The 11,565-nt window shown below is 32.9% G+C and overlaps 3 protein-coding genes across 3 annotated transcripts; 2 read left to right on the top strand and 1 right to left on the bottom strand.

Moving 5' to 3' along the window:
* Positions 1-2,447: 2,447 nt before the first annotated feature.
* Positions 2,448-3,466, bottom strand: Tsp_09413 (hypothetical protein). The gene is given in 4 exon segments (XM_003371116.1): positions 2,448-2,713; positions 2,733-2,829; positions 2,881-2,911; positions 3,366-3,466. The coding sequence occupies 4 exon segments, from the start codon at positions 3,464-3,466 to the stop codon at positions 2,448-2,450; spliced, it is 495 nt and encodes a 164-aa protein (XP_003371164.1).
* A 511-nt stretch (positions 3,467-3,977) lies between these two features.
* Positions 3,978-6,427, top strand: Tsp_09414 (putative KH domain protein). Its single transcript, XM_003371115.1, has 9 exons — positions 3,978-3,996; positions 4,279-4,416; positions 4,631-4,969; positions 5,016-5,295; positions 5,360-5,421; positions 5,532-5,800; positions 5,854-5,904; positions 5,980-6,168; positions 6,260-6,427. The coding sequence occupies exons 1-9, from the start codon at positions 3,978-3,980 to the stop codon at positions 6,425-6,427; spliced, it is 1,515 nt and encodes a 504-aa protein (XP_003371163.1).
* Positions 6,428-6,491: 64 nt separating this feature from the next.
* Positions 6,492-7,550, top strand: Tsp_09415 (hypothetical protein). Its single transcript, XM_003371114.1, has 5 exons — positions 6,492-6,640; positions 6,678-6,708; positions 6,927-6,987; positions 7,158-7,288; positions 7,494-7,550. Exons 1-5 carry the CDS (start codon positions 6,492-6,494, stop codon positions 7,548-7,550), a joined length of 429 nt encoding a protein of 142 aa, XP_003371162.1.
* The last annotated feature ends 4,015 nt before the right edge of the window (positions 7,551-11,565 follow it).

Raw genomic sequence — 11,565 nt, 5'->3', positions numbered from 1 at the left:
GCAAGTGAAAATGATAAGCTTTCACTGAAGCAACTGCTTTATCTCTGCAGCAGCAGTAATAATAATAGGAATAATAAAATTAGAATTTGTCAAAAAATTTTCTACATTCTTCTCGAGAAAAATATTGAAAAACCCAGCATTCTAGTCCTTCAAAGCGCAGCTTTTGTTTGCATTGAATTGAGCATGCGATTGTTACATGCTGATTCAGTCAGGTTGATACTTTTATGTAAATATTGATGCAATTTTCTCCAAATGAAGCTTCGTTCAAATTAATTCAGTATGATTTATTATAAGGAAGTTTGTTTGACTGGTTTTCAATGAGAGTTTGTCCATTTTTATTCAACTTGTAATAATTGATGATCATCATAATCTCGATCCGTGTGATAATTTGTAATATTGTTTGACTTGGTTATTTTTGCAGTGAAAGTAATTTTACATGGCGAAGCATCCGTTTTGGAGGTATTTTCAGTGACCTGTTGGAAAATAACTTACATTGAACAGCTGCATTCATTTCAATTATAGGCACATGATAGATTTACTGCGTTCAAAGTTTGTTATTCACTTTTTAACTTTTACACTTTTATTACATATATTCTACTTTATCACGTTCTTCACAAGCCTGTCACAATAATTCGAGCATATTGTGGTGCCATGGTATTAATTTGCACTTTACTTTGCTTGTTGGCTAGGTAAATTTATTGCGCTCATTTTTACAATCACGATAAAACTGTTCAACCGTTTCCGTTCACAGATATCTACCATTCAAAGTTCTAATATGTGCGTTGAAATTACTGACAATTCTAATCTCTTATTAAGAATGTTCTTACGTGAAGTAATTATAAATTATGAAAAGTTGCATACAAAATTAAATTATTTTACCTCATTGTCAAGCAGACTACTTTGCTTTTATCATGCGCATGGGTTTTTCTTTTTCTCTTTTTTTCAATTTTAACTAGCTAAATTTCGAATTGAATGGAAAGCATCAGAGCTTATTTTCTGCTTGAAAGGGCGTTGTAACAAATCAAACTGAACTCTTTTTCACACATTTTCATTGTATTAGTTGTTTTTTTCGTTTCGTAATTTTTAATCATAAAATATGTAATTTTTGAAATTAAAATAAACAATTTCTCTGTTTCCTCTTCTTCTAATTCGGATAATAGAAGTTGCTTTTTGCTTGCAATCAATTGCCCATTTTATGCGTTATTGAAGTTCTAGTTTCGCAAAGAGAAAGCCCGTCGAAAAGTAAATATTATAATATTAACAGTTCATTTCAGACCGAAAACGGACGCTTTTTCCGTTTAATAATAGCATTGCTCGTTAATAAGCAAATAATAATCGCCGTTAGTTGATCAGTTTGTCGTTAGATGATCTCTGAGGCATTAGCTAGCTAGCAAGCGAGCTAGGTTATTATTATGCCTATTCCGTTTTGCGTTGCTTATTCATTTTCAGATTATGATCTCGTATGAAAGAGTAAAAAAATTTGGTGAGCACTACATCATTGACGTGATCAGTTTAATCCTTTTCGAACTGCTGAACATTTGTTCACAGCCTTCAATTTTTTTACAAAGCTCCATATCTTTCATCATCGGCTTTTGGTGAATGTTGAAAAGTAGTTTTTTTCATGCGATCGAAAAAAGTGAATAAAGAGATATTTTTTCCGCATGCTCTACATCTTCAGTAATAAATTAAAACGATCACATTTCCGGTGTTTCTAGGCAAATATTATGATTCAGCTGAACTTGTCCGTTGATGCATTTAATTTCAGCTTGTTTTAAAGGAAATTGTTGGCTACGTTGTTTGCTCAAGCAATTAGCATTACGAATCGGTTGAATTTAGCATTATGCGTTCTACTTGTGCAGTATTTTTTGTAATATTAATTCAGAATTGTCATTCATTTTCGCGTCACTAATCTATCATTTGTTTTCGTTAAATTTTCCATTGCTGTAATGTCATTAATTATTTCAGAATAATTTCAGAATAACAAGAAACGCATCGAGATAGGTAGTGAGCAGAGAAAAAGATTTGGTTTTTTTCTTTTCTTTTATATTTCACATTTACACCTTCCTGTCAGCAGCTCTGTTCTGTTTTGCGTTGAACGAAACGCGACCCGCTGCTGCTCTGTGTCTGTGTCTGTAGTTGTAACCATTTTGCAAGCGCAACTAGATTAATCATCAAGAATGTTTGCACATCACTTGGGGGCAGGCCGAAAATTGTGAAACGTCGTCTGACGTGGCTGCGGAATGCAGAGAACATAGGCTAGTCGGTTGTTTGGCTTAGGTGATGAGCAGTGGCTTCTCGTCACAGCTTCGTCACCAAAGCGCTCATATTCTGATCCACGCACGCATAACCGGCGCGGCGTATTTTCACTTCAGGATATATGTTTAAATTTGTTGCGTTGTCTGTTGCCAAGTTCTACTGTTGTTTTCAGTGATTTGTGAATTTTGATTTCAATTTTTAGCATTTTTGATCGAGGTGCCGTTCAAGAATCCAACGGCTGCGAATATGTCTGCTTCGGCGGCGACGAATAATCCGAACAGCAGCGTTGCTGTAACAAATCCGAACGTGAACGCAACGATCCATACGAATAATAATAGCCATGTTTCGAATTTACCAAGTAACAATAGCGGCCGTGGTGTTCGCGTTAATGCACAACCCGGAGCGGCCGTTCTTGGCAATGCGCACTTTGTGAACGTTGCTCCAACCAGTGACAGTACTAACAAAACTAATAATACCAACGCCAACAGCAACATCACCAACACCAGCAGTGGTAGCAGTGGTGGCAACAACACCACCAACAACATTAACAACACTAGAACAAAGCCTCGCCCACTGGAATTATCTATAAATAGTACAGCTCGAGGAAATCGTTACAACGAATACCATTACAGTACGACATCCACACCGGTAACTACTGACGATATGTCATTGTGTAAGTCAAACAAACAAACATTACTTGCTATTGTTGACTGATTTTCATTTATTTATTTATTTTTTTAGAGCAATTTATTAAATTTATTTAAAGTAGTTTTAAGATGTTCAATTTGTGATATAATTTTCCAATTTATTACTGTAATCATTCATTCTTACTGTTTTTTATGACAAGTTATATTTCTTTGTTTTTTTCCCCAACCAAATCTTTATTTGTTCATGTCCACGCTGATTTCTTATGTGCATTTTCTAATGCAAATTACGTATCAATCATCTGAAGTGAAATTTTGTTCTGAAACTAAACTTTAGTAGAAATGATTTTTCACGACTATTCAGTTTTCATTGCGAAGAAAAATTAATGATATGCACACATATCATCATCACATTCATCAATTTGTAATTTATAACAGGATTACTAATTTATGCAATATAATTACGCTTCAAAAGGTGTGGAATTAATTTCGATGCTGATTTGTGTTTTTGCAATTTCTCTGTTGAATTTCTGCTCACTGTTAGAAGTTGCATCATGGTTTGGCATTATATTTAATGACTAGTACAAATTAGCTGACATGAAATGGAGAACTTTGTTGTTTCTTTGTTTTTATTATCTTAGCAAATGCAGGCTACTTGTTTATTCGATCATTTATTGTTCCGTAATTGAAGTGAAATCAAAATTTAAGCTTGGAATATCTTTCAGTGCTGACAATGATATGTTTTTTATGCATTTCCTACCATAGGAAACAGTGATTTGCAAGTGATATTTGTGTATGAAATTAAGGCTTTTAAAACAGAATATTTTATGTAAAAAATGAATCGAATCTAATTTTTCATTTATTAGGATTTTCTGCACTGAGCAGAACTTCTTTCAGAAGATGACAGAAAGTAGCAGTTGAATGGCAGGCAATCGAAATGCTTGCTTTTTTGCATTTACGTAATAAATAGTTTGTATTGTTGCGCATTTGCGTTTGTAAGTGATATGCTATTTCCTGTTTTGTTTTGCTAAATTGTTATGTTTCAAATGTTTGACAGGGAAGCAAATGTTCAAGAGAATGACTCACTGTGTTGTTAGTTTATGTTTACGCAGCGTAAAATTAAAGAATGTTCGAATGAATTGCATTGAAGAATAATAATCAGGAAAAACGATTTTCTTGTTTGCATCAACAGTGAATAGTTAATCAGTCACTTACTGGCTATTAAACAGTCGTGAAATTATTTAAAATATTAGTATGAAAAATAATTCAGTAAATATGTTCAAATTCCTCCTTGTAATTTCAGTTCAACTTGTATTGTCAGTTATAAATCAGCTAAATCCGCCATTTTACAATTATAAAACTATTGTATTGTTTTTAGTGGAAATATTAGACTTGATGGAGCAAGTCAACAGAGCGGTGAAGGGTGGAGAATTTAGCGCATTCTTGGGAACTCAGATTTTGCGCTTAATTACCCAGTTGAAGAAGTACGGCTCATCCATGGAAAATTCCCACCAACGTGAGTACTTTTCGTAAGCACCAACGTGCTGCTCGCTATAGATTCTCAAACAATGCTGTATTTAAATAATGACATTTTGTTTGTATGCAGAAATTAATTTATTGCATTTCTCGGAAAGCTTTTACTATTTCATAAAGATATGCACTTGCATAATGTGTGTAACGAAGGATGTTTAAATCATTATTATAAAAAGTTATTTAAATGCATTTTTTAGAAGAATTGAATAATGTCTTTATATCTCTTCGTCAAGCTTGTTGCCGTGACAGCGGACAGCTAGGAACGATGTGTCGTTTGGAAATTATGGAATTGATTGAGTTTCGAGCTATGGGTTGGCGGCCAAACTTGGCTCATTCAAGGTATTATATGAAACGATCGTGTGGATCGATTGCAAATCAGGATCTCAATTACAACGAAAATGCTGCCACAAATGAGACTGATCATTTGCCGACTGCTCCTGAATCTGCTCCGCCGTTTGGGACAGTTACCATTAATCCATTTGCTTTCAACTTTCCTGGTGGCGCTCAGATTGCATCTACGGCAGATTTGAGCAGTCGTAACAAATGCATTTACTTTTATTGGCAAATGATTTGATTAATAAGTACAGCCTGTTGGTTTAGTTTCAGCTACTCCTGCTATGGCAGGTGCGACGCCGTATTTTCTCATACCAGCTTCACCTTTGTCGCATCCTCAAACTGGCATTGCATTCATCTCTCCAACTGCGAATGTTATTGCACCAGCAATTGCTACCAAACCGCTTGCATCTGGACTTAGCCATCCTAATATTTATCAGAAAGGCACTCCGATAAATAATCCTAGTCCACCGTTAACAAGTAACAAAATGGTTTCAAAAACAACTTCAAAACCGAATCGTCCTTTGAAGTAATTAGTACACATCAGTTTTTTTCAGTTTGGGTTTGTTAAAGTTGTACTTTATTGTTTGTAGATCTTCTGGAAAGAATCTATGCCGATCTGATATAGTAATACGTAATGCAGATTCTGGAAAAGGTTTGTCATTTAAATATTTGAGAAAGCGTGTGTTTAAAATTCAATAGCGAAATAAAATTCCATTTCGTTTTGTAATAAATTTGTAAAAAATGTGATTTTAACTCTTTTAGTAATGGGAGTGAAAGGAAGACGTGTTGCCGTAATAGAGGAAATGAGCAACACTATTGTCTCATTTCAGAAGGGTAAGAAAACATTTTACATCGTTAGATTATATTCCATAATTCGGAAAGGTTGCACGTCATGTATTGGCTTTTCAGTAACTCCAAATAGTAAAGATAGAACAATTACTATCAACGGTCCGAATGAAGAAGCGATCGAATTAGCAACAAGTTTAATCGAAGAAACTATTAGACGAAATGTTTCACCTGATCGAGCTAAGGTAATCAGCCTTTTGGCGCCTTTCACAAACATTATAATACACTGGCACTTTAGTCGTCAGAAACTGGTAGCGTGGATAATCGTCAGAATTTGTCACCAGGCAAAGTATGAAAATTATTGGAAATAAATATATGTATATATATATTTATTTATTTATTCAAGTTTTCTTCATACGTTTAGGTGGTGCATCGTGGAGGCACATGTTCAGGAATAATTCGCTCCGGTTCAGAAGAGCACGTAGGAAACGTGAAATTGCGCAACTCAAAAAGAGAATCTGAAATGGAAATTATGACTGGAGATAACGGTGAGATGTTGAAATTAATTAGCGCAAATCCGAAGCTTTTGCAGACTGCTCGTAAGGCGCTGGATGTTTACTTTAAATCTCAGAGAGTATCAGAATTTTATTCAAATTTTTTTTCGAAGTAAAATTAGCTGATTGAAACAATTGCTTTCTTTCTAGGGTAACCATGAGCAGAATAGTTCTAGAAATTTAGAAAGACATAATAATTCATCGTGGAGCTTCAATCGTCGAAAATCTTTGTCATCTTTAAATGAAAATTTAAAAAATCTCATAATGGAAACCGTTCCTGAATTGGAAAAGGATCTTATCCAAGAAAATATCACGTGAGAAGAAAAAATAATTTATTTCCAATTATTAATTCTTCTATAACTTTGTAACTTTTTCTTTTCTTATGCCTAGATCTTACATTGGTGGAAATATGAGCACGCAACAGAAGCTATTGTCTGCTCGTAGCACTCCAAATTTGGCAGATAAGTTTGGAGAGATGAACTTAAATTGTGAAATGAATAACTGCGTTGGATCTGTTGGTTGTAAAGTAGCGTGATTTGCTCTTATATTCATTGTAATTTATTTCCAGTTTGAAGCTAGTTCGATCATGTTACCATCTAGTAAATGTATAGACTTTTTAATGTTTTGAAGTAATTTCATTAGAATTTGAAATAAAAGAGAGTTGTTTTTCAATTCCTATTATCAGTGATGCTAAAACCATTTTTTTAGTTTAAATTGGACATTTATTTAAATGACAATGTCATTGGTTTTGTATATTTGATTATACTTGGCTTATGTTCTTTCAATATGTTGCTAATTAATGTTTTTTATTCAACAGGTAGATATAAATGGCGAAACAGTGTCCAGATTGGACCGTACTCGTTTAACATGCATTCAAGGTAAAATAACGAATAATCATTTTTTAGCAATCAGATAATGAGTGTGTTGATTTTTTATTTTATAATTATTTTGTCGTAAACGTAGCAATAAAAAAAATCTGTTCCGGTATTATGATTAAGCAAAATTTTGACATCAGTAGCTTGCATATATATGTAATTTGACTTTTTAGAAGATAACAGTCACCAGATTCGGTACTATAGTCGTGAAGAGTTCATTAAGCTTTCACAGAGTCCCCACGTCAAAGGGACGTCCACAATTTTGCAAGCAGTTGCCAGAGCAGCACCAGAAATTTTATGCGCAGTAAAAATTTGTTTTTACATTTTTGAAAACGTTGTTGTGTGTAAAATAGTTGTCAATTTGTTGTTAAATGTGCGCTTTTTATTTAACGAGAACAAATCATCTGCTTGCATATAATGTCTATTTATTGTTATGATTATAATATTGCCATTATTATTATTATCATTGTTGTTTATAGGAATTGTAAAGTGCTTGTTTTTTGCTTTAGCCATACAATGAGAAATCAGTTGAAGGTGGAAGCGAAGGAACTCGAACTGATCCCTGAATGCGCAGTTGTTGGAAAAGCAAATTTGTACATATTTCTCCTAAGTAGTTTTTCTTATATTTTTTTGAATAATATATTGATATTCATGTTATTATTATTATTATTATTATGAAGTGTGCATTTGCCGCTGTTCTTTGTTTTTATGCGCTTCAATATTCATGTTATTATTGTCTCTTAGCAAATATTTTCGAAAAAAGTGCATGAATTCTTTTTTTCCGGCTCATTTTTAAGTTGACTTTGCTTTTCAAAATTTGAAGGAAATTTTATTTTTGATTATTATGTACAATATTCCCCTATAATATTTATTTGTGAGGTAAAATTTATTCGTTTATTTTAACATTCTGTTTCATTTGTCCCAGTCGTTAGAGCAGTATTTCTTCGGTGCTTAAGGTGACATGTAGAAGCATTTTATCATTTTTTTTCAGCAGTGAGTTTTTAAACTTTTTCTACACTTTAATCTATGCTGCAGTGATTTGTTTTTTTTTATTTTAATTTTTTCTTTTTCTTTTTTGATAGTATTTGTATATAGAGGTAACTTTCACAATATAGTTCCTGCTTCAATATTTTTATTTTTTATCATTAGATAAAGGCTACTGATCCAAGTGAAAAACAGTCATCTTGGATGAAGATTGTTTTATGCTTTCTACTCACACTTGTGTATGTTTTTTATTCATTGCAATACTTACTTGAGTAGACAATGCTAATTTTGTTTAGTTATTTATCCTTCTACAGAAAAGCGAAAAGTTTTCTGTTTTTTTCCACGATTTTTGTAATTTTTTTTTTGAATTCAACATTTGTTGATTTCAGTGCCTTTCTAAAAATTTTCATCATAGCTTCTTTTGTAATTCTGTGTAATGTATCGGTTGAAGTTAGTCTACTTTCACTTGGAGTCTACTTTCTGGATGTTATTGTTCTAGTGTTTTCCGTGCTTGTTGATTGTGATATAGCAGTATTGCCTGCTGAAAAATATATTTAATAAATATATATATGTTTGTAAAGATTGCTTTGTTTATTCTTGTTCTGTATTATCATGCTCATTGCTTTTTGATGCACCTGGAAAGAAAATCCCATTACCTTTTCCACGTTTTTCTGAATATTTTGGTCCTGAAATTTATACAAACGTCTTTACCACTGATGTCAGAGGTTAATTAATTTATTTATTTAATTGGTGGCTGTTGCTTTGTTGTTTTTTGAGCAAACTTATGAACTGCATGAAATTATGTATCTGTTTTATTGGGAAATTTATTAATTTGAGTTGTCGAGATGGGATGTATTATTTTCAAGAGAATTCACTCTTCTTATTCAGGATAGAGCTGCTTGAATAAAGCCGTGAATAAGCAAGCGGTTAATTCATGGTTATGATTTTGTTTTAAACAAGAAATTAGATGATTTCGTTAATATTATTTAAATGTTCATCATGTCAGTAATTGATTTTTTTTGAAAATTATTTTTACGTGTCAGATGACAGTTGAATTTAATGAAAGTTATTTAAAATGAAATAGAAATCATCAATTTGTATCATTCGACCTACCACTGATCGATCTATTATTTTGTACTGAAGAAAAGTTTTACAACGTATGCATTTTTTTAGAAAGCAAAATTGAGGATGTGTTCACAAAATTTGCTTTATAAATACGTAAACAGAATTTATTTTGGCAAGAGGTCAAACACCGCTTGAGCAAATGAAACGTCATATAACCCATTTCCCATTTTCCAGTCATCATGGGTGATTGTGCCAAGGCTGTGTTGGCAACCTTGTGCAATCATTTCATTGTTTACCAATTAAGGCAACCAATATTTCGATTGGAAATAATTCAATCGCATAATTGCTCATCTTGAACAATTTGATTAAGATTGAACTCTGCAATGTAGTTTCAGGGTATCGCCACAGCTGTAGGGGACAGATTGAAAATTCCAATCAGTTTCAATAAACTGTCCCTGCAATTTGAAAACGACGTCTCCGCTTGATCTCCACTCTTTGAAGAGAAAAAGAAATTAATGAGATTCAGATATTTGATAACCAACAGAATGAATAATTTCAACGGACCATTTTAATATTGTTGATATTTAAATTTGTAACAGAAAATATTTCTTTGAATTTTCAAAAATCTGGCAATCAGATCGAATTAAGTCTTGCAAATTTGTTCGAAAACTTTTTTAATTTTTCCATATTTTGTATTGCATTTTGAAAAATAATGAAATGTTATTTTGAAGAGAGCTGTGTACAATTAATTGTTTGTCACAAATTAATCTGATGTTGTTTTTTTTTGTAATTTCTAATCATATTCCACCTCTCTAAAACTTTGTTTAAACTTTCAGTACATTAAGATTAAAAAATATGCGAAAATACAACAATTTCATTTCAGTTTATTTGCTTCTTGTTTTTTTAGGAACATGATACTGTAAGAACAGACAATTAGCACTTAAAGTTCAATGGATCTCTTTTTAAAACTGACGAACAAAATGCGTAGTTGTTAATAAGAGGTGACTCATTAACAGATGAATTTGTTCTGTGTTCCAGTTGAAAGAAGAGAAAAAAACATATTTTCCATCGAAAATTCAAACCAGTAAAAACAGAAGCTCAGTAATGCATGTTTCGATTTAGTTGACATTGACTCGCTCGGATGCGTTATGCTGTGCAGTGCCTGGAAGTGTGACCGATGAAACCACCGAACGGGTCAAGGTAATGGAATGTTCCTGCAAGACGACGATGTGTCAATGACCACATCCCGTGTCTTTTATAAACATTTAACTTTCTTTACTTTTAATAAGACTAATCAGTTCAGCAGAAATAGTGAATCTGCATTGTGTGCTCCATCAGTAAAACTCTTCACTGCTGCTGCTGCTGCTGCTGCTGTATCACTGCCGCTTATTGAGCATCCCAGCGGTGGACTTCTCCATCACGATGAGGGATTATACGAAGTTGTTGGCTATTTTTGTCGCTCTTTTTGCATCTTTTAGTGGAATTAATTCACAAACAAGCAATGTTCACACTCAAGCCATGGCAACTACCTTGCTCAGCGATGAAATTCGTATGTTCTTTTTTGTGTATTCCTTATAATATGATAAACCAAACTCATATGTATGATAAGTTAAAATGTTTTAATTATCATCTGACAGGTAGCAAGTTTTTAAATTTTGCATTATTCCTTTCTTTCATTTTCACGCAAAAACATCTTAATGAGTGGATTCTCACTAATTTCGGACATGCCAAATATGGCGTAAACATTGTTTAGTGGAAAGATAAAAATTACGCATTTCGTATGGAGCTGTCATTTTTTGAAGACATTGGCTTCATACCATATGCAAAAGTAGTAATACTATTCCGCTGTTTTTACTGCAAAATGATTAAGTGCGTTTGTGCTTGGAAACAGTTGCTTATCAACATTCAGAATTGCTTTTTCTAGTTATAAACTAACAGACCAATTAATAATACCTTAATTATGTGAAGAACGAAAGTACTGAGAGTTATTGAATGGTTCGACTAATAACGACAGTAGATTTAAATGTAAACTGGCTAAAACCTCACAAAAGTTTAAGATATGCTTTAAATTGTTTCACTTTTTATCGAAATCCACAGTGAAAACTGCCGTTGCAATGATAGATGTGGTCAAATATTCACAGCTTTAATTTCAATAAACGAAATCATTTGTGATCATTGGCAACACGATACAGAAGTTAGCTTTTTTTATCTGATGTAATTTTGATAATTCATCACATTACGCAGTGCCTGGAAGTACTGGCTGTGCAGCTGTTGGTAAGGTCAAAGTGATAAATGCCCCTTCAATTCACAGCTGTGTCAATGACCATGTTTGATGTCTTTTGTAAACTTTTAACCTTTCCTGCAGTTTGCTTCAAAAGAATTTGAAACGTTGCAAAGAGTTTTGTTGAGCAAGTTAAAGATTTGTCAAAAACGTCTCAAGTCTTTTTCATTGTTACAGAAATGATAAACATGAAAAAAAACCTTAAAATTACCGTTATTCCCATGAATACTATTTTTAGCGTGAATTTTTTT

The sequence above is a fragment of the Trichinella spiralis genome, assembly GCF_000181795.1.
Source record: "Trichinella spiralis strain ISS 195 chromosome Unknown Scfld9, whole genome shotgun sequence".
Taxonomy (NCBI): domain Eukaryota; kingdom Metazoa; phylum Nematoda; class Enoplea; order Trichinellida; family Trichinellidae; genus Trichinella; species Trichinella spiralis.
The sequence above is the reverse complement of the archived record's forward strand: the minus strand, read 5'-3'. Positions and strand labels throughout refer to the sequence as shown.

Coding starts and splice junctions, on each gene's coding strand:
- Tsp_09413 (XM_003371116.1), bottom strand. CDS start 3,466: ATGCCAAACCATGATGCAACTTCTAACAGTGAGCAGAAATTCAACAGA. Junction 2,912..3,365: donor AATTCCACACCTTTTGAAGC/GTAATTATATTG, acceptor ACATATCGTCAG/TAGTTACCGGTGTGGATGTC. Junction 2,830..2,880: donor GTGGATGTCGTACTGTAATG/GTATTCGTTGTA, acceptor AGATAATTCCAG/TGGGCGAGGCTTTGTTCTAG.
- Tsp_09414 (XM_003371115.1), top strand. Junction 4,970..5,015: donor TACGGCAGATTTGAGCAGTC/GTAACAAATGCA, acceptor TTGATTAATAAG/TACAGCCTGTTGGTTTAGTT. Junction 5,801..5,853: donor TTTCACCTGATCGAGCTAAG/GTAATCAGCCTT, acceptor CTGGCACTTTAG/TCGTCAGAAACTGGTAGCGT.
- Tsp_09415 (XM_003371114.1), top strand. CDS start 6,492: ATGCCTAGATCTTACATTGGTGGAAATATGAGCACGCAACAGAAGCTA. Junction 6,988..7,157: donor TCGTTTAACATGCATTCAAG/GTAAAATAACGA, acceptor TTGACTTTTTAG/AAGATAACAGTCACCAGATT. Junction 7,289..7,493: donor CACCAGAAATTTTATGCGCA/GTAAAAATTTGT, acceptor TTTTTGCTTTAG/CCATACAATGAGAAATCAGT.